This window comes from Rhinoderma darwinii, chromosome 2, assembly GCF_050947455.1.
Source record: "Rhinoderma darwinii isolate aRhiDar2 chromosome 2, aRhiDar2.hap1, whole genome shotgun sequence".
Classification (NCBI taxonomy): Eukaryota; Metazoa; Chordata; class Amphibia; order Anura; family Rhinodermatidae; genus Rhinoderma; species Rhinoderma darwinii.
Window position 1 is genome coordinate 60116339 of NC_134688.1, and position 22560 is coordinate 60138898.

General features: G+C 43.5%; 1 protein-coding gene across 2 annotated transcripts in view; it reads left to right on the top strand.

Annotated features, from left to right (window-relative positions):
• Window positions 1–22560, top strand: part of MTUS2 (microtubule associated scaffold protein 2) — a 578616-nt gene that overhangs the window by 179686 nt on the left and 376370 nt on the right. For both annotated transcript variants that reach the window (XM_075851678.1, XM_075851679.1), the window contains exon 3: window positions 14182–14422. In XM_075851678.1, the coding sequence (XP_075707793.1) occupies window positions 14182–14422 (241 nt within the window). The remainder of the gene's footprint in view (window positions 1–14181; window positions 14423–22560) is intronic.

Below are 22560 nucleotides of genomic sequence, written 5' to 3' on the forward strand. Positions count from 1 at the left end.
ATAATCCGGCCTGTGCATAAAGGATTGGTTCAAAGCGTACGTCACTATCCATGGATAATTAATTTTATTATTCATTCTCCCCATTATTACATCATCCTATTATGACCTGTTGCACTCTGCCAAGCTTACATATACCCTGATGTACTCCGCATAGCTTACATATACCCTGATGTACTCCGCATAGCTTACATATACCCTGATGTACTCCGCACAGCTTACATATACCCTGATGTACTCCGCCAAGCTTACATATACCCTGATGTACTTCGCCCAGCTTACATATACCCTGATGTACTCCACATAGCTTACATATACCCTGATGTACTCCGCACAGCTTACATATACCCTGATGTACTCCGCACAGCTTACATATACCCTGATGTACCCGCACATATTACATATACCCTGATGTACTCCGCCCAGCTTACATATACCCTGATGTACTCCGCCCAGCTTACATATACCCTGATGTACTCCGCCCAGCTTACATATACCCTGATGTACTCTGCCCAACTTACATATACCCTGATGTACTCCGCACAGATTACATATACCCTGATGTACTCCACATAGCTTACATATGCCCTGATGTACTCCGCACAGCTTACATATACCCTGATGTACTCCGCACAGCTTACATATACCCTGATGTACCCGCACATATTACATATACCCTGATGTACTCCGCCCAGCTTACATATACCCTGATGTACTCTGCACAGCTTACATATACCCTGATACACTCCGCCCAGCTAACATATACCCTGATGAACTCCGCCCAGTTTACATATACCCTGATGTACTCCGCCCAGCTTACATATACCCTGATGTACGCCGCACAGCTTACATATACCCTGATGTACTCCGCCCGGCTTACATATACCCTGATGTACTCCGCACAGCTTACATATACCCTGATACACTCCACCCAGCTAATATATACCCTGATGTACTCCGCCCAGCTTACATATGCCCCCACATTATAAACTGAAACACCAGTAAAACACTAAACAAAACTACTACCAAGCAAACTCTGCGCTCCAAAACCAAATGGCGCTCCTTCTGGGCCTTGCAGTGTGCCCAAACAGCAGTTTATGACCACATATGGGGTATTACCGTACTCTGGAGAACCGCTTAACAATTTATGGGGCGTACTGTATGTCTCCAGTGGTACAAGCTGGGCCCAACACATTGGGCACTGAAATAGCATATCTGTGGAAAATGGCAATTTTCAATCTGCAACATCCACTGTGCACTAAATTCTGCAAAGCCTTTGGGGGTCAAAATGCTCACTACACTTCTAGATGAATTCCTTGAGGAGTGTAGATTCCTAAATGGGGTCACTACTCGGGAGTTTCACTGTACTGGTACCTCAGCGCATGCAACATGGCATCAAAAACAAATTTTGTAAAATCTCCACTCCAAAAACGAAATTGCGCTTTTTCCATTTAGACCCTTGCCGTATGTCCAAATAGCCATTTACAACCACATATGGGGTATTTCCCTACTCAGGAGAAATTGTGTAACACATTTTGGGGTGTCTTTTCTCCTGTATTCCTTGTGGAAATGAAAAATTATGAGCTAAATCTACAGGTTATTGGAAAAAAAATATTTTTTCCATTTTCACGGACCAATTCTAATAAAATCTATAAAACACCTGAGGGCTCAAAATGCTCACTACACCTCTAATTTAATTCTTTCAGGGGTATAGTCTTCAAAGTGGGATTACACCTGGGGAATTTCTACTCTACTGGTACTTCAGGGGCTCTGCAAATGCGACATGGCCCCCAGAAACCAATTCAGCAAAATCTGAGCTGCAAAATCCAAATGGTTACATAGTTACATAGTTAGTACGGCTGAAAAAAGACACATGTCCATCAAGTTCAACCAAGGGACGGGAAAAGGGAAGCAAAAATCCTCTACACATAGGAGCTAATATTTTTTGTTCTAGGAAATTAGCTAACCCTTTTTTAAAGCCATCTACTGTCCCTGCTGTGACCAGCTCCTGCGGTGACTATTCCATAGATTCACAGTTCTCACAGTAAAGAAGGCTTGTCGCCTCTGCAGGTTGAACCTTTTTTTCTCCAGACGGAGGGAGTGCCCCCTTGTTTTTTGAGGGGGTTTTACATGGAATAGGATTTCACCATATTTTTTGTATGTGCCATTAATATATTTATATAAATTAATCATGTCCCCCCTTAATCGTCTTTTTTCAAGGCTAAATAGGTTTAATTCTTTTAATCTTTCCTCATAACTTAAATTCTCCATGCCCCTTATTAGCTTCGTTGCTCTTCTTTGTATTTTTTCCAACTCCAGGGCATCCTTTCTATGAACTGGAGCCCAGAACTGAACTGCATATTCTAGATGAGGCCTCACTAATGCTTTGTAAAGTGGCAATATTACATCCCTGTCCCGCGAGTCCATGCCTCTTTTAAAACACGACAATATCTTGCTGGCCTTTGAAGCAGCTGATTGACATTGCATGCTGTTATTTAGTTTATGATTTACAAGTACACCCAGATCCTTCTCAACAAGTGACTCCCCCAGTGTAGCTCCCCCTAGGACATATGATGCATGCAAGGACATATGATGGTGCTCCGTCCCTTCTGAGCCCTGCCGTGGGTCCAAACAGCAGTTTATTACAACATATGGGGTATTACCGTAATCAGGAGAAATTAATTTACAAATGTTGAGGTGCTTTTTCTCCTTTATTCCTTATAAAAATTAGAAAATTCTGTTTTATTTCCAAAAAAAAGTCTCTTTTCATCTTCACAGACTAATTCCAATAAATTCAGCAAAAAAACCTGTGGGGTCAAAATGCTAACTATACCACTAGAAAAATTCCTTGAGGGGTATATTTTCCAAAATGGGGTCACTTTTGGGAGGTTTCCACTGTTTAGGTCCCTCCAGGGCGTTGCAAACGTGACACGGCACCGAAAACCATTCCAGTAAAATCAGAGCTCCAAAATCCAAATGGCGCTCCTTCCCTTCTGACCCCTGCTGTGGGTCCAAACAGCAGTTTATTACCTCATATGGGGTATTTCCGTAATCGGGAGAAATTGTTTTACAAATGTTGGGGTGCTTTTTCTCCTTTATTTCTTGCAAAAATTTGAAATTTTTACATTTTTCCAGAAAAAAAGTAGATTTTCATTTTCACAGACTAACTCCAATAAATATAGCAAAATACCTGTGGTGTCAAAATGCTAACTACACCCCTAGATAAATTCCCTGAGTGGTGTAGTTTAAAAAATGGGGGTTTCTACTGTTTTGGCGCCTCAAGACCTCTTCAAACCTGACATGGTGCCTAAAATATATTCTGAAAAAAGGAGGCCCCAAAATCCTCGAGGTGCTCCTTTGCTTCTGAGGCCTGTGTTTCAGTCCGTTAGCGCACTAGGGCCACATGTGGGATATTTCTAAAAACTGCAGAATCTGGGCAATAAATATTGAGTTGCATTTCTCAGGTAAAACCTTCTGTGGTACAGAATTTTTTTTATTACATATGAATTTTGTAAAAAAAAAAATGAAATTTGAAAATTTCAGCTCTACTTTCCTTCAATTCCTGTAAAACGCCTAAAGGGTTGAAACACTTTCTGAATGCTGTTTTGGATACTTTGAGGGGTGCAGTATTCAAAATGGGGTGTTTTATGGGGGTTTTTAATATATAAGGCCCTCAAAACCACTTCAGAACTGAACTCGTCCCTGAAAAAAATAGCTTTTTGAAATGTTCTTAAAAATATTTGAAATTGCTGCTAAAGTTCTAAGCCTTGCAACGTCCTAGAAAAATAAAAGGATGTTCAAAAAACGATGCAAACATAAAGTAGACATATGGGAAATGTTAATTAGTAACTATTTTGTGTGGTATTACTATCTGTTTTACAAGCAGATACATTTAAAATTGGAAAAATCATAATTTCTTCAAATTTTCTCTAAATTTTCGTGTTTTTCACAAATAAGCAATGAATTTATTGACCAAATTTTTTCACTAACAAAGTACAATATGTCACGAGAAAACAATCTCAGAATCAATTGGATAGGTAAAAGCATTCCAGAGTTATTACCACATAAAGTGACACATGTCAGATTTGAAAAAATGGGTCTGGTACTCAAGGCCAAAATGAGCTGGGTCCTCAAGGGGTTAATTTCTGACAAGTCAAACGACTGGACACCTTATTGTTTACTTCCTGGTGATGTGCTGGACACAGGGGTGTATGTCTGGTTTTTAAGAGAGAGCTCTGATAACTGTACTGTAAGGTCCTATGCACATGACCGTATATTTGCATCGGCATACTATCCGCAATTATGGAGCTGCAATTGCAGATAGTATAGGGCACATTATATCCTATGGGCCAATGAGCACGACTGTAGTTTCCACTGTCCGTGTATTGCCCGGACACGGGCCAAAAAAAAAGGACATGTCATTTTACAGGCCACATTTGTGGTCCGGGCCCATTAAACTCAATGCAATGTTGTGTGTGCATGGTCCGTGATTGCGGACAGCCTGCGGATGACACTCCTCGGTCTGTGTACACAGCTACGGTCGTGTGCATGTCGCCTAACTAGCCATTCATCTTTGTGATCATCACAAGAACAGGACAGATTTTTAACCTATGTAAAATAAATATTGAAAGATCCATTTATTGACTACAATCACAGATCTTGAAAACAGCAAAGACTTTATACAGAAAGTATAAAAAAGTTATTACCTTTTATTTTACGATGAATTAAATGTTAGTACTTAAACCGGTACATTTCTTTTTATCTCTTGTAAAATGACCTGTCATCCTTTATTATAATGTTCATTATAGAAATCCACTGCCATAAACATTGCTTGAATTTTAATTGCAATTTAATATTTTTACGTTGATAGTCAAGGGGAAACACGGATTTAATAAATAATGCCACTGAAATAAATGAATGTGGTGTGCAGGAAAACACCACAGATTATTTGCCCCTATATTTAGCCCTAGGCACAAGCATTGTGTTATTCTCAGAACAGTTTTGTACAGCCTGGAAAGAAAACAGCTTGAACTGTAATTTCTGTTGTCTATTTGCCTTCTGGCACATAAGGAAACAACCTTCTCCCAGTTACTAAATCATGACACCAGTGAAACATTTTCATGACATGTTTTTTCTTATAAACAGTCGAAAACAATCAGGATGTTTTACACTATTACACAGGTCAGTAATCTAACGGAGAACCACAGTAAAATTGTAGGTACAAAATAATGGAATTTGGCACAATATGTAAAATATGTTAAAGTGTAATTTCACTTAAAGGGGTTTTTCCACGAGGGACATCTATGACATATCCACAGGATATGCCATAAACATACCTCCCAACTTTCAAGTATCACAAAGAGGGACAGTAGTTGCGGCGAGTTTTTTCTTTTAAGCTACACCTCTCATCCCACCCAATCCCCGCCCATACACACCTGGTTCAGCCCACACAGTATCATGCTCCCATAGTGCCTCTAGGAGCGGAATCCCCGGCCAGATCAACGGCAACAGGGATTCCGCTCATGGAATGGCCACTAATTCTGAAGCTGGGAACCATCAGCTCCCTGCTTCAGAAATAGTTCAGAGAGGAGGAGCAGGGGGAACTCCTTCGCTCGCCGAGCACACCCCGGGCACAGCGCTACTTTAAGAGCTGTCCTCGGGGAAGCTCTTGATGTTACTGTCCATATATGGACAGTGACGTTAGTGACGTTAGTGGCTACTCCTTGAGCGAAATCCCTGTTGCCGACTCTGGCCGGGGATTCTGCTCCAGGAGGAGCCCCTCATGTCAATGTCCATATATGGACAGTGACCTCAAGGGTTTCCTCTAGGAGCAGAATCCCCTGCCGGATCATCAAGGATGGCGATTCTGCTTAAAAGTAGCCACTGACATCACTGTCCATATATAGACAGTAACGTCAAGGGCTTCCCCGAGCACAGAGCTTAAAGTAGCGCTGTGCCTGCGGAGTCCTCAGCAAGCGGAGTAGCTCCCTCTGCTCCTCCGCTCTGAACTAATTCGGAAGCAGGGAGCTGATGGTTCCCTGCTTCAGAATTGGAATCAACTGTATCTGCGTCCTGAGGACGCAGATACAATTGACAGCAGGACATACCCCCGCCCCATAGAACTGAATGGTAGTTACGGAAACGGTAGCTCGCATGCTACGCTGATTAAGTAACTGCCATTGAGTACTATGGGAGTTACGGAAAGAGCATAGCTCAGCGAGTTATGCTGTTTCCGTAACTCTCGACCATGTAATCAGGAAGGGGCCGGGAGTCAGCGTGAGCACAAAAAGCTAGAACGCGGTTTAGGGTGCTCCATTCTAGAGATAGGTGCGGGTCCCAGAGGTGGGACCCGCATCTATCTGACATTTATGACATAACCTGTGGATATCCTCAGAAAAAGCATGGTTGAACAGCAGCACACGTCTCCCAAATTTAAATCAATATGTACTTTTATTGGTCAAACATCCAGTAAAAAATAGCCATTTTTTACTGGATGTTAGACCATTAAAAGAACATATTGATTGAAATTGGGGAGACGTGTGCTGCTGTTCAACCATGCTTTTTCTGAGGATTACATTACGTTAGACTGGGTTTGCCTGATTTTACAGCGTGACACCGCTCCTGATATCGGGATTTGTGCTGCTTCAAATATTTTATTTTTTGGATTATATCCTGTGGATATGACATAAATGTCCCTCGTGGGAAAATCCCTTTAAAGGCTATGTATACCTTTGGGAAAAATAATCTTTTAAGTGTTTTTAAGCAATTTCTAATTGACTTTTATTAAAACATTTTTTTTAAGTTTTTACAATACAGCTTCTATGTATCCTGTATACATAGAATCTGTAACGTTCTCTCTCAGTCAAATTTGTCAGTTCAGCCTCAAATGAGAGCAGGTCCTGCGTGTCTCACACACAGGATTCAGCTAATAATGGTCACATCTAAGTTCATAGCTGAACTGACAGATTCATCGAGAGAGAAGGATACAGCTTCTATGTATACAGGATACATAGAAGCTGTATTGTAAAAACAAATTTTTTTTAAAAATAAAAGTCAATTAGAAATTGCTTAAAAACACATAAAACATAATTTTTCCCAAAGATTTACATAGCCTTTAAAGGGGTTTTCCCACGAGAGACATTTATGACATATCCACAGGATATGCCATAAACATACCTCCCAACTTTCAACTTACAACTTTATGTCTTAAATGTCAGATAGATGCGGGTCCCACCTCTGGGACCCGCAACTATCTCTAGAATGGGGCCCCATACAGCAAAGATGTCTGGGCCCCCACTCCATTACCGGGGGTGGGCAACGGAAAGTGTGGCACTCACGTTTGTACGTTGTACGCATTAACAGATTTTGGTGCTGATGTCAATTACAGTGAATGAAACCTTGGAGCAGGCAGGGACCGGTAATGCTCTGGATCTTGATCTATTTAGCCAAATTGTATCGCAATGTATAGCATACAGTGGCATACGTCGCCCAGGGAATGGCCCAGGGGAAACTCCTGAAGTCAGTGTCCATGAATGGTAGTGACATCTGGAGCTTTCCCCAAGCTGTAGCCTTCTACTAGCGATCTGCCCAGGGACAATGGCACTGTTCCTGATGTCCATATACCTAAAGTGACGTCAGAAGCTTTGCAAAGCCTGAGTACACAGCCTGAGCGTCGGCAACTCTCTGGCCGGGGATTCCAGCCCTGGAGAATCCCCTGATGTCACTTTACATATATGGACAGTGATGTCAGGAGCTTTCCCAGGGACAAAGTCCACGGGCAGAGCACTTGTGATGCTCTTCAGGGGACTCCAGCATTGGGAAGCTCCTGATGTCACTGTCCATATAGTAATGTCAGGAGCGGTATACGTTTTTTGTGGAATCTCTCAGGATAGAATAGCAAAGTCTACTACACTATTCCATCCTTCAAAAATAAGGTATACCGACTACGTTGTTTATAGCGTACGTTAGGAGATTTCCTGACGTACACGATAAACATAGGGCAGCAACATGATGAGAAGGGAGACTTAATAGGAGTCCCTCCCTTCCCGTGGGAATACTCTCCCCGGTCCCGTACTGAAAACATCATTACAGTGTGGGGCAGTATTCCCGCGGAGAGGCAGGGACTCCTAGCAGCATTGATAATTATGATGCTAGGAGTCCGGTTCCCTGAATTGTGGTCAACCTGGGAAATACGGCTGTTACACGCTCCGTATATCACGGACCGAACACGGCCGTCTGAATAAGGCCTTAGTCTAGTTACACAGTGCGGTCAAATCCCATTTTTTTGCCACAATTTTTGCAAAATCGTGGCAAAAACGTGATTTGACCACCGCACTGTGAGAATATAGCCTAACAGCACTATTTTTTCAAGTTTTGTATCCTTTTTTTTAATGGAATTTTCGTAATCGAGGCACATACCATCGTGGACCATGAAAATCTTTAGTTATTTTTCCCCCTTCAATTATACCCAATAATGAATTTTTATTTGCATGCTAACTGCATCCATGTGTTAAGATATATAGAGTGCAAGGGCAAAGTCAGAATTTTTAAAGGGGCGGTTTCTAAATTCTTTGAAGACAGTAAAATGGCCACCATTATAGTAATTTTGCCAACTTTCCACATGTACTATATGATACAGTATGTATTAATTAAAGGGGTTGTCCAGTCATAAGAAATTGGTGACCTATCCTCAGAAGGTCAACAATATCTGATCGGTGAGATTCCGACTCTTGGCACCCCTGTCGATCACCTGTTCTGAAGCGGCCGAGGCTCATGTGAGCGCTGCTTCCCCTTATTTCATGGCACTATTCGTACTGTGTATCGGCGACACACTCGTAGCAGCGGTACAAATGTGTTCCCAGTATGATTCACATTACAAGCATGTAAGGAATTAAGGAAAAGAAGCGCTACGGGTGCCACGTCCCCTTCAAAACAGCTGATCAGCGGGGGTGTCGAAAGTCGGACTGACACGGGTCAGATAATGACGGCGTATCCTAAGGATAGGCCATCAATTTCTTATGACTGGAAAGCCCCTTTAAGGATAAATTTGAGATTAGTGCTTGTATGGGACAACCCTAATGGTCTAGACTTTAGATTGATTTCGGGGATAATCTCTCTGATGACATAAGGCCCTTTTACACGGGACAATAATCGGACAAACAAGCATTCCCAAATATTGCTCCATGTAAACCGGCAACGATCAGCCGATGAACGTACAAATGCTTATTCATTGGCTGATTGTACCGTTGATGCAGCCGTAAATATTATAGTTGTCGGAAGCACATCTCCCTATGAAGAAAAGTATGGGGACGAATGATCGTAGTAATGAGCACTCGTCCCCATACATAGCTCCTTTTGAAACGAGCAAATGAGCACAAATCAACGAGCTGTCTCGTTGATCGTGCTTGTTTACACGGCCCACGTAGGGATTGTTTAAGAGGACCCATAGCATAGTGCAGTGGTTAATGGTAGCATCCATGGTGGTCTAGGGCGGTTAGAAGTTAATACATTTATCTCTGGAGGTCTAGGGTGGGTTAAAGATTAACACTTGATAATCTTGTTGGTTTAGGATGGTGAAGGGCTAATGGTATTATTTACTGTGGTGTAGGACAGTAAAGAGCTAAAGACTTTAGACCACCGCAGATAATACCATAAATCCCTTCACCATTCTTTAAGTTCACATATAATTTCATACTATTTATCTAATTCATTTAATAGGTCCAAAATTTTGAGCTGATTAGTTTTATAAAAATATTTTTATAGAGGTAGAAGCTCTTTTTTTCTGTTACAGAGCTCCAAATTAGCTGCCTCCCTTCATACAGACTTTAAAAATTCTGGCTACGTACAGCCTCCAATAGGGGGAGCCCCTACATTCAGATTTATACAGCTCCCCTCGAACTCAATACTTGCTGTATACAGTAGATCCATATGTATGGAGTTCCCTCTGGTGGAGGCTAAAGGCAGAAAACTTTTATTAGATAACTAATATTTGGCTTCCTTTCCGGCTGGGGAGGTCCAGATACTAGGAACTGCCGCTAAGAGCAACAATATTGACTACTCATTTATTTAATGGCCTCTTGTCTAAGTTTATTTTCTGCCACCATGGACCTCTTTAGTTCTAGGTTTGTACATACCTTTCACATCTACAGTATATAATAGATAGCAAATATGACATTTAGTCCCCTTAGTCAAAGGCACAAAATTTTTTTTTTGTGCCGTTTTGGCTACTAGTAGTACGGACCTGCAGCTGTAATATGTTGCCCATACATAGAGCAGAAAATTAAGCTAACAGATCCACTTTAAAAACATCAGCAGTAGTTTGGATACCAACATTCCTGGGGCGGACGCAGACAGCGGAGGACCCCCGTGCAAAACTGTAGGTAGGCCCATCGTTCTCCAGCCACTTACCGCAGCCTTCTCTTACAGTTTCCTTATGGTGGTGGCCCTTTCTGTTACATCTTTACCTACTTTTACCATTATGCAAGACAGCATCATGCGGAGTGAATGCAAGGGCCAGGGGTTCTATATTTGGATGAAGTGCAGTGAGCTTGTGTCTCCTCTGTATGGACTTTTTAAACAATCACATACATCGTTTGGACCTTTTCTTTTGATAAATACCTCATAGTTGATGGGCAGCTTTGCCCTCAGGGCCCCTGTGCTGTTAAACATGCTGTACTAGCAATATGTCCGCCCCTGCAACGTTCGCAAATTCTGCGCTACTATCACAATAAATAAATTAAAAAGCAAAACCAAGATTTTGTGCTATGATAGGTTTTGTTCTTATTTTGGGGTGGTGGGGGTGTTCTTATAACTCTTTCTAGTCCTCATCTGCCAGAAGGCAAATAGACAATAGGAAACACAATACAACATTTGCACCTAAAGCTAAATACAGTATAGGGACAAAAAATTTTTTATTAAATCAATGTTCTTGGCCCGTTCCCTTGATTGCAATAGTAAAAATAACATTGTAACTTAGACTCAATGATGTTCAGTTATGACTCTTTGCCAGCAGTGGATCCCTATGATCAACATTATAATAAATGATTACAGGTCATTTAGCAGCATATTAACTATTAATAAATGCAATGATCTTAATTTTTTGTCTACACTTGTCACTGAGACTTGTTGTGTCGTAAAGAGGCCAGGACAGACCGCTCTACTGTGTACTGTGTGTTGCAGGAAAAAGGATCGGACCTCTCCTGACACGTCTGTTTCAGTAAATACTTGCATTCCCCATAAACAAATCGGCAGCATTTTTTTCCTAGAAATTTGCGTTGTGCCATTCCTGTTATTCCTCTTGCAAAAGTATTAATACATTGACAACTTGGTGTTACCATTCCCCTTGACAATAGGGTGTTGATTGCATAGGGTCCACTGATTGGACAGTGTCAGACTAGGTAGGGACACGCCCCATTGACAAGGGGAATGGTTACACCCAGTTGATAATTTATTCATACCTTTTCAGGAAGAATAACAGAGGAATGGCTTAGAGCACAGTTCTAAGAAAAGATGCTACTGAATTTTTATCTTATGGGTAATACAAGTAAAGTATTTACTGAAACAGACGTCAGAAGAGGCGACAGGTCCTCTTTAAATTTACATAGACTATGAAGATTTTGATGAATTATATCCACTTCAGTTCAAGTTTAATAATATTTTCTGCCTTGCTAGCATGTATTCTATAGAAGAAATAATGCTCTTCCTCAATACAAATACCTTCAGAGGACTTCAGATATTCCCTGAATAAAGACAATTGTTCGCTTTCTTTGCATAATGTGTTCCTGTTATTGCTAACCCACAGGTTACTGTGATTATGGATGAGATCTGTTTTGCATACTCAGATAGTAATGTTGGCCTTTTTCCAGGTGTTTTGCTGAATAGTCCATATTTCCTTATCATTATTCACATTATATTTGAGCATATGCAAGAAGCGGATGTCCATGCTATGTCTGCTTTATTTTTTTATTTAATGGCCAGTGACCTTTTTTATGTAAACATATCTCCACCATTTTACAATTTAGACATAAAATAAATTTACAGAGACAGTAGAATAACTGCGAAAATTTATTTTGTTTACTTATCCTGAGTTACAGTCTGTAAGGCTATGTTCACACGGGGTATTTTGGCGAGTTTTTTGACGCGGAAACAGCGTCGCAAAACTCGGCAAAAACGGCCCGAGAACGCCTCCCATTGATTTCAATGGGAGGCGTCGGCGTCTTTTTCCCGCGAGCAGTAAAACTGCCTCGCGGGAAAAAGAAGCGACATGCCCTATCTTCGGGCGCTTCCGCCTCTGACCTCCCATTGACTTCAATGGGAGGCAGAGAAAGTGTATTTCTCGCTGTTTTATGCCCGCGGCGCTCAATGGCCGCGGGCGAATAACGGCGCGATAATTGCCGCGAAAATCGGCGTGCAGGGAGAGGATTATCTGCCTCAAAGTTCCAAACGGAATTTTGAGGCAGATATTCCTCCCCCAAAATACTCAGTGTGAACATAGCCTTAGATTCCACAGATGGATTCACTATTCTGCAGGCTTCAGAGCTGAAATCTCCCAGAAGTCCTTGCTGGTTCATTGTTTGCACAGAGATCATTCTATTGATTTAAATGCAGGGAAGTGCTGATTTCACACCAGGCAATGTATAGTAATCTGATGCAGGGAAACTGCATTATAGGCCTAACGTAAAGATCCTGGGCCCCAATGCAAAATCTGTAAAGGGCGCTTCACCTACAATGTACCATTCATAATACTGGCAATTTCTTTTGTGGCAGAGGGGCTGCGGCTTATTCAGGCAGTAGTGCCTACTCCCTCTGCACCCCCTATAGAAATGTCCTTAATTATAGGAGCTCAGCTAAGTCTGTCAGTGAGTTTGTCAACTGTTTCTAATAGCAACCAGAAAAATTGTGAATGCAGCTCCGGAATATAATACAGGCTGTAAATAATGTTGTGTTTTTTTTTGTTTGTTTTTTATATTTTGATGAAATAGGATCTTATTTCAGTCTTGGTCTTTACAAGCCCTAGTTCATTTCTACTTGTTAAAGAGCATCAACATTTCTCATATAATATTACGACTATTCCATATGGACAGTGGAGTCGCAGGAGATGCACCAAGTGCAGCAGACGTTTAAGGCCCCATTCACACGAACGTGTTTTTGCGGCCGCAATTCCCCCGAAAATCCACGGGAGAATTGCGGCCCCATTCATTTCTATGGGGCCATGCACACGACCGTAGTTTTTACGGTCCGTGCATGGCCCGGGAGCCCGCACCGCAGAAAGAACGGACCTGTCTTATTACGGCCGTGTTCTGCGGTCCGGGCTCATTGAAAATAATGGCCGCGGCCATGTGCATGTCCCGCGATTTGCGGGCGGCTCGCGGCTGACAGTCCGCAGCCGGCCGACCCGAAAATCACGGCTGTGCACACGGCTACGGTTGTGTGCATGAGGCCTAAGTTAAATATTATGGATGACTATTGGATACACCACTTCGTGCATCAGCTGTTAATTACTGCTCAATTTGTTATGTCACCTCCCTTTTTGGGTATATATGTATGCACATGTGCACTTTGTTCATAGCTTGAAAAAGGCTCACTTAGTGCCGAAAAATTTCTGGTGTCTGTACTATGGGACAATAAAAATATTTGCTTTTTTGGAATGCTGACGTCATTGCTTCTTCTTCCAGTGCCACGTTTAAAGTCACTGAGCTCATTATGACCCATTCTTCTACCAATGTTTGTTTATTTAGATTGCATGGCTGTGTGCTTGACTTTATGCACCTGTTTGCAATGGGTGTGCCTGACTGATCGGAAATTAATAATTAGGAGCGGTGTCCACATACTTTTGGCCATATAAAAAAAACCCCAAAAAAAACACCTCTTATTTCTCATCTGCTGTGAGCATTTCTTTGTAAATAATATACCACAGTCTATTGTTTATTTTATTTGCAGCCTCTATCAGGTGGCAAGAAATTCCTAGTGTCAAGTTCATCCTCTATCTGCTTAAGAGGTCTTATAGAAAAACAAATGACGTCTAATCCCTAAAAGGAATGTCATGAAGCTTCCCAGTGGTCTCCAATCACCTAGTGTGATGTGCTTTGCTTCAAGGACAAATTAAACAATATTCTTTGAAGTGCACTTAAAGAAATATGAATTGTACTAATCAAATAAAATATGATTTGTGTTTCTTGTGTATAGACAGGTGAAAGGCAGAGAAAAGAGGACTTTTGTCCCTCAACATTCACCCATTATGAAGTCCCACCAAGCTTCTACAGATCCACCATGATCCTACGGCCACAGCTTGGATTGGGAGCAGTCTCCAGGTTGCCATCCGGAAAGAGTAGAATATTGATTTCAAGTCAACGGGCATCAAATACTTCCATACCTCAACAGGAGCTGGTGACCACGGTTGGAGCACTTAACAACGCAGAAACGTCAGGTACATTTCTATTATTTATGATGTAATTTGCATAACTAATATGTCATTTCACTTTTTTCCACAGTATTGAACGCGTCAATAATAATTGTATAATAGAATTCGGCTTAAATCTTGTCTGTCATATCTATGTAAAACCCCCATTTCTAAGTAGTATTACCTGAGTAAACAAAAGATCCTGTGAACGTTGTCAAGCAAAACCCGTATACCAAACCCATTTCAGTGAGGACGCATTTCTACCTGTTACTGTAGCCTCATCCTGTGCATACATGCTCCCGTGTTTTATCTGAAGTACTGTCATCCTGCACAGACAGTACTTCGACTGTGTCCGGCAGTAGTCCCGTGTCCGCTGAAGTCCTCTTCGGAGTAGGATCAGAGTATTGTGTGTGTGGTGAGCGCGCCCGATATAGATGTACTGGCAGACAACGCACAGGGGATTATCCTGCTCCTTCATCCATGCTGCAAAGAATGGCAAAGAAGACATGGCGCGTGCTTCGGGAGAAAGTGTTGTATATCGCTGGAAAAAGTAAATTAGCGCGATTGGAAGAATCAATATCTCATTCTATGAACATTTAGAAAGTTTCTTTGAAAGGTGCCTGAAATGATAGGTACACTTTAACATAATAATAGGAATCTCGATATGTTGTGAAAAAAAAAACACAAAAAAGAGACGGCGCTCCTCTAAGGTGATAACGTATTGTCAAATGATATTTTGTGTAGAAGTGAGTTTTGATGAGCTGGCTGTGCAAGATCATCAGCACAACTTGACTTTGCTGCTTGACAGGTCAATTCACCCTGGTCTCGGACACACTGTGCAAGCCTCTGAAGAAGACCCACGGTTGATAGCTCCAATATTGGGGTTTCTTTACCGTGGTCACTTAGAATGAAGAACCTGGGTTTTGACCTGTTTGCGTCCTGCTGGGAACGGGTTTTCACCTACCCACTTATTTCATCCGATGGTTCTGTGAAATTACTGAACGACCCACACAAGAGCGCCCGATGTAAGGAGCATTTTTCCCAGGTTCTTTATAGTAATAGGAAGGGAAGAGAGAGAAAAGAAAGAAAAGCAACAATGGACACGTAAAGTCTAGTTGCACAGACTTCTGACCGGCCACGCTGTACTCTATGTAATCGATGTACTACTGCTACATCGATTACATAGAGTACAGTGGGGCCGGTCACATGACAAAGAGTCATGTCGTCATCAAGGAAGATGAGCAACTAGACTTCCGATCCCCCGCCAGTGCTATAATCTATTAAAATCTCATAATCAGCATGACTGGGGACCGGAATGTATATCAGCGAGTGTTCTCCCATACTGCAGAGAGAACACTGCTAATATTTTTCGGTCCCCACATAACCACTTTAACTTCTAAATGCTACAATCTACCTCAAATATTATTAAAGAAGTTTCCACTATATTGCTAGAATAGGCCATCACTTCCTGATCGGTGGGGGTCCAACGCTCGGCATATCCAACCATCCTCAGATTGAAGGGGCCGCAGCACTGAACTAGTTGAGCTCTGCGGCTCCTTCACTAATTTTCTTTGTACATCGATGCTCCCAGCCACCCACTGTGCCGGAAAATACAGCACAGCTCTGTTCACTTACAGTAAATATCCTAGCGAAATGCCATAACATTCAAAGATGGGAATACCTCTTTAAAAGCAGAATTTTATTTCTTAGTATTTTCTTATACAATATGGATAGGTCAACCTCCTTATTCAACGCATGTCTGTATTAGGCTAAGTTCACATCTCATATTTACTGTACGTCTGACGTGCACGTTTTGATATGTCAAAACGTGTACCGCAGCGTGCACATTTATATCTATAGTCAGGACGGATACCCTAATGGTGTAGTTTGTGCAATGGCATAACTACCGCTGTAGCGGATGTTACGGGGCCCATGGCATGAGGGGCCTGTGCCGCCCGCTGACATGCCCCCCCCCCCTTGCCCGGTGGCACCGCTAGCAGCTATTACGGCTGCTATAGCCATAGCGACGCCACTACTAACATTTATGGGCCGGGCGTGGGGCTGGGCGATTAATTCAATTAATTCGCCCTCAAGGACACTCACGATTCTGTTTTTTAACAGAATCGTTGAAGTGATTCTTTAGTGGCGCCGTGCTGCAGGAGGGAGCTCCGCCCCGCCGCCTCGTCACTGTCTAGTCTTCCCCGTCCTGTCCTAGCTTCCCCATGGAACTGCTGTTCTGAACAAAATGATACAGTACGGAACAGCAGTACAACAGTAGATAGCACCCACTCCCTTGTCGATCGCACCCCCCCTTGCATATCCCACCACCCCCCCTTGTAGATTGCACCCAACCTTGTAGATCGCACCCCCTCTCTTGTAGATTGTACCCCGCTTCATTGTAGATCGCACCGCTGTTGCTCCCACTAGAAGCTAAATCCCCGGCCAAAGCGTCGGCAATCTGGCCAGGGATTCATCTCCTAGTGGCAGCTACAGCGGCGCGATCTACAAGGAAAGGGGGTTGCAATCTTCTAGGAGGGGGGTTGCGATCTACAAGGGAAGGGATGCTGAGATCTAAAAGGGAAGGGGGTGCTGTGATCTACAATGGGGAGGTGCTAGCTGCTAGGGGGTGGCACTATCATGGGCACTGTGGCACTATATTGGAGGGTGGCACTATGTGGGCACTGTCATTGCATGTGGGCACTATGGCACTGATGTGGGCACTGTGGCACTGATGTGGGCACTGTGGCACTGATGTGGGCACTGCATGTGGGCACTGTGGCAATGCATGTGGGCACTGTGGCACTACATCACTATATGTGGGCACTGTGGTACTATATGTGGGCAGTGTGGCACTATGTGGGCACTATATACAGGGACATTGCGGCACTATCTACATGGGCACTGTGACACTTTATCACTATATGTGGGCACTATAAGTAGGCACTGGCACTATTTGTGGGCACTGTGGCACTACATGTGGGCACTATCTACAGGGACAATGCGGCACCATCTACATGGGCACTGTGGCACTATATGTGGTCACTGTGGCACTATATGTAAGCAGTGTGGCACTATGTGAGCACTATCTACAGGGACATTGCGGTACTATCTACATGGGCACTATGGTGTTTTCAGGGGGTTGGGACAAAAAACCCTGACAAATGTAATCTATCTTCTTTTTTTTTTTTTTTTTTTTAATGGCCATGAAAGACTGACAGACGGACTGGAAATGGATTAGAATTTGGAGACACTGATGCAACATGTACATGAGATACTGACAATTGATCAGTTTTTAATGGCCATCCTTTGATTGATGAAAGGAGTCCTCTTCACATGTACCGTGGTCGGGCTGGGAAATCCGGCGGGCACACTGATAGTTTTTCACCGTCCAATCACGGTTGTGTGAATCTGGCCTCAATGTAATTTATTTAAAGGGGTTTTCCCATGAAGGACATTTATGACATATCCACAGGATATGTCATAAATGTCAGATAGATGTGGGTCCCAACTCTAGGACCCGCACCTATCTCTAGAACGGGGCCCCCTAAACCCCGTTCTAGCTTTTGGTGCTAACTCTGCCTCCTGGCCACTTCCTGACTTTATGGTCGGGAGTTATGCAAACAGCGTAACTCGTTGAGCTATGCTGTTTCCGTAAGTCCCATAGAACTGAAGGGTAATTACGGATACAGTGTAACTTGCATGCTACGCTGCTTCTGTAACTGCTATTCTCTAGTATAGGAGTTACGAAAACGGCGTAGCTCAGTGAGTAACTACCGACCATGTCCCGACCATAAAGCCGGGAGACAGCGTTAGCACCAAAAGCTAGAACGGGGCTTAGAGGGCCCCGTTCTAGAGATAGGTACAGGTCCCAGACATGCATCTATCTGACATTTAGGACATATCTTGTGGATAAGTCATAAATGTCCTTCATGGGAAAACCCCTTTTACCCTCCATCGTCGGGCCTGTACTGACAGGGTCCTGCTCACACTTCAGACACTATGATGTAATCTTACCCCAGAGTGCCAACTCAGCGCTATCTGCCTGGCCCTGTTGCACTTTAGACTGCTCTCTCCTGCAATGTTGGAAACTGGCTGAGGTGGTGACGTGCAGAGGTTGGATGTTAGTGGACGCAGTATATAATTGATTATAGATTCTGTTAACCTGTTCCCTGCCAGGGAACACAGATGGTATAATCAATTAGATAAATAATTCTCCAATTGTATTTCTAATTTTAAAAAAAAGTATTTGCAGAGGTTAAAAGTTGTGAAGTTACATACAATAATTATAGCAATATAAAGTTATTTATATAAAGAACATTTATTAAATTATTTCTGGGTATTAATGTTAAATAAACAGAAAAAAAATAAGAAAAATTGAGATTTAAATTGAAAATCACCCAAAGTATTGAAAAAAATCTAGATTTTCTTTTTTGGCAAAATCGCCCAGCCCATGCTAGGCGGCACGGGCCCTCTCATGCCCGTTGGCATCACTATCACCGGAGGGGGCCCTGGTTCCAGCGACAGCCATATTCACTTGAATCTGCATCCTCTGGACGTAGATACAAATTAATATTATAGGCTGCACAGGGCCGCACCATCTAGCCCGCTGCCTCTCTGAGAGGGCGGTGGCGCCACCCCCTCCTGCACTAATTGTACCTGCGTCTATAGCACAAAGATACAATTACATGCATTAGCGCTGAATGGCCAAACATTTTCCATTCCGGACCATTCAGCGCCTTACAATGACGCTGATTGGCGGGGCAAGTAATTACTTGCCCCGCCAATCAGCGCCTTTTAACGACGCTAGTGGCATGATGACGTCATTGCACCGCTTCCGTTGTTGATAACTTGCCCCGTCAATCAGCGTCTTTCAAGTCATTCTGCCACTTGCGTCGTTCAGCCCCAGCAGACTTGCTCAGGAGAGAGCAGGTCTGCATTGCCACTGGACGGTGTGGGAACGGGATCATGTGAGCATGTAAAGTTTTTTTTTTGTAATAAAACTAGGAGTGGCATTATTGACAGGGGGCCGTATCTATGGGGGGGGTCTACATGTGGGGATGTGGAGCACTATCTACAGGGGGAGCTATATGTGAGGCACTATCTACAGGGGCGGGCTATGTGTGGAGCAATATCTATAGGGGGAGCTATTTGTAGAGCACTATCTACAGGGAGGGCTATATGTGGAGCACTATTTATAGGGGGAGCTATATGTAGGGCAGCATGGTAGCTCAGTGGTTAGCACTATTGCTTTGCAGCTCTGGAGTCCATATGTGCGCACTATCTACAGGGAGCTATATGTGAGCACTATCTACAGGGGGCTGTATGTGGGGTACTATCTACAGGGCCTTCTATGTAGGGCACTATATACAGAGGCTCTATAGGGGGTCACTATCTACAGCGGGGCTATGGGGGCACTATCTACAAGGGGCACGGTGTGTGTGTGGAACACAGTGTATGGTACTATTATAATCAGGGACACAGTGTTTGGCGCTATTATACTTAGGGGTGCAGTGTATGGCACTATTATATATTATATTTATGGGCGTTGAGAATTTTGTCTTCGTTTATAGGTGCAGAAATGTTTTCAAAGTGAGAAGCTGAAGACATCTGAGCCGAAAACTGCAGAAATGGGCTGTAGCCGGGAGAAATCATCATAGAGGTCTGGACCGGATGGAGAAGAAAAGAGAAAAAGAACAACTAGAATCTGAGACGTCAACGGTGAGTCACTTAGTGTAAATGTTTATTCTGCCTCTAATCAGTACTGTAGTCACTGTATGATCTGCAGCGAGATGATGGGTGGTTTGATTATGATATGATTTTTTTTCTTTGTGAAACAGCATCTTCCAGCATGTCCTTACCATTGTTCGGGCCATGCTGGGAGCTGTAGTATTAAGCCGTATAAACCTGTACGGCAGGGGTTGCACTAAATTGTGCTGTATTTTTTTCTGATGCTGTATATATGTACTGAGCTTTGTTCTGGCGCTGTATATATGTACTGAGGTTTGTTCTGGCGCTGTATATATGTAGTGAGCTTTGTTCTGGTGCTGTATTTATGTACGGAGCTTTGTTCTGGTGCTGTATTTATGTACTGAGCTTTGTTCTGGTACTGTATATATGTATTGAGCTTGGCTCTCATGCCATATATATTTATGAGCTTTGTTCTGGTGTTGTATATATGTACTGAGCTTTGTTCTGGTATGGTATATATGTACTGAGGTTGGTTCTGGTGCTGTATATATGTATTGAGCTTGGTTCTGGAGCCGTATTAATATTAGGATATATTTATAATAACAAAATTGCAGGACAGATGGAGTTGTTTTCACTTCATTGTATATTTAATGGGAACCTGTCTGGTAGTTTTAACCCCTTGAACCGCCACCATGCGGTAATACGTGACCTGACAATATTTCCAAATGTATGTTTTTTTCAGATGCAGCAAAATCTATAAAATCAACTTTTAAAACGGTGCGCACTATATGCTAATTACTCATTAAAGGTCATGGGGTGGTGCCGCTATCCTAAAGAGTCAAATAGTCCTGCCTCCAAACCCTCCTTTCCATGTTTGATTGACATCACCCTGGCTGATACAACTTTCTCGGATGCGCCATTGTACTACTTGGGCATGCACCGTGCAGCGAGGTGTACTCTGCCCGGCTTCATCACTGCACTGCGCATGCCAGGAGAGTACAATGCAACAGCGCATACGCAAGAGTTTGAGGAGGGTGATAGTGATGTAGAACAGCCAGGGGGATGTCAATCAAAATCTGGGGGGCGCCATTTAAATTTTCGCCTCAGGCAGCAGAAAAGCTAGAATCGGCCCTGAGGCTACAGGCCACTTTAGGCCTGCAGCCTATAACGTGCTGGGAAGACTGGCGTGAGGATGTCACTGCATTACGCTGGTTGGCACGTGTCCTGACCGGAGCCTGTGCAGCGCGGGAACAAGGCAAGGTAAATACAATATATTTTTTTGGGGGGGGCTGTGTGGCATTATATACAAGAGGGGGAGCAGGGTGACACTATATACAAGGGGGCAGGGTGGCACTATATACAAGGGGGAAGCAGGGTGGCACTATATACAAGGGGGGAGCAGGGTGGCACAAAATACAAGGGGTAGCAGGGTGGCACAATATACAAGGGGGGAGCAGGGTGGCACAATATACAAGGGGGGAGCAGGGTGGCACTATATGTGAAGGGGGAGCAGGGTTGCACTTTATACGAGGGGGTAGCAGAGTGGCACGATATACAAGGGGGAGCAGGGTGGCAATATATACAAGGGGGGCTGTGTGGCACTATATAGAAAGGGGAGAGCTGTGTGGCACTAATTAGGGGGGCTGTTTGGCACTATCTACTAGGAGGGCTGTATGGCACTATTTACAAGGGGGGGCTGTGTGGCTCAATCTACAGGGGTCTGTCTGGCACTATCTACAGGGGTCTGTGTGTGGCACTATCTACAGGGGGCTGTGTGGAACTATATAAAAGTGGAGGGCTGTGTGGCACTATATACTAGGGAGGCTGTGTGTTACTATACAGGGGGGCTGTGTGGCACTATACACAAGGTGAAGCTGTGTGGCACTATATACATGGGGCTATGTGGCACTACTAAGGGTGGGCTGTGTGGCACTATCTACTAGGGGGGCTGTGTGGCACTATTTACAAGGGGGGAGGCTGTGGCGCTATCTACAGGGGGCTTTGTGTGGGGAAATCTACAGGGGTCTGTGTGTGGCACTATCTACAGGGGACTGTGTGGCACTATCTACTAAGGCGGGGTTGTGTGGCACTATATACAAGGGAGGGGGTTGTGTGGCACTATATACAGGGGGAGCTGTATGGCCCTATCTACAAGGGGGGCTTCATGACGATATCTAGAGGGGGGCGTATGGCACTATCTAGAAGGGGGAGGTGGGGGCGCTATCTACATGTGGGTATGACACTGTCCACAGGGGGGGGGACTGTATAGCACTGTCTACAGGGGGCTGAATGGAAAATCTACAGGGGGCACTATCTATAAGGGGGGCTGCGTGTGGCACCTAGTGGGGGCCCAGTCAATAGATTGCTATAGTGCCCAGTCTTTCCTAGTTATGCACCTGAGTTTGTGCATACGTTTTGTGTGCTTACGTTGTATCCTTTTTTTTTCCCATGTCCTGAAAAGCGTAGTCTACTACGCT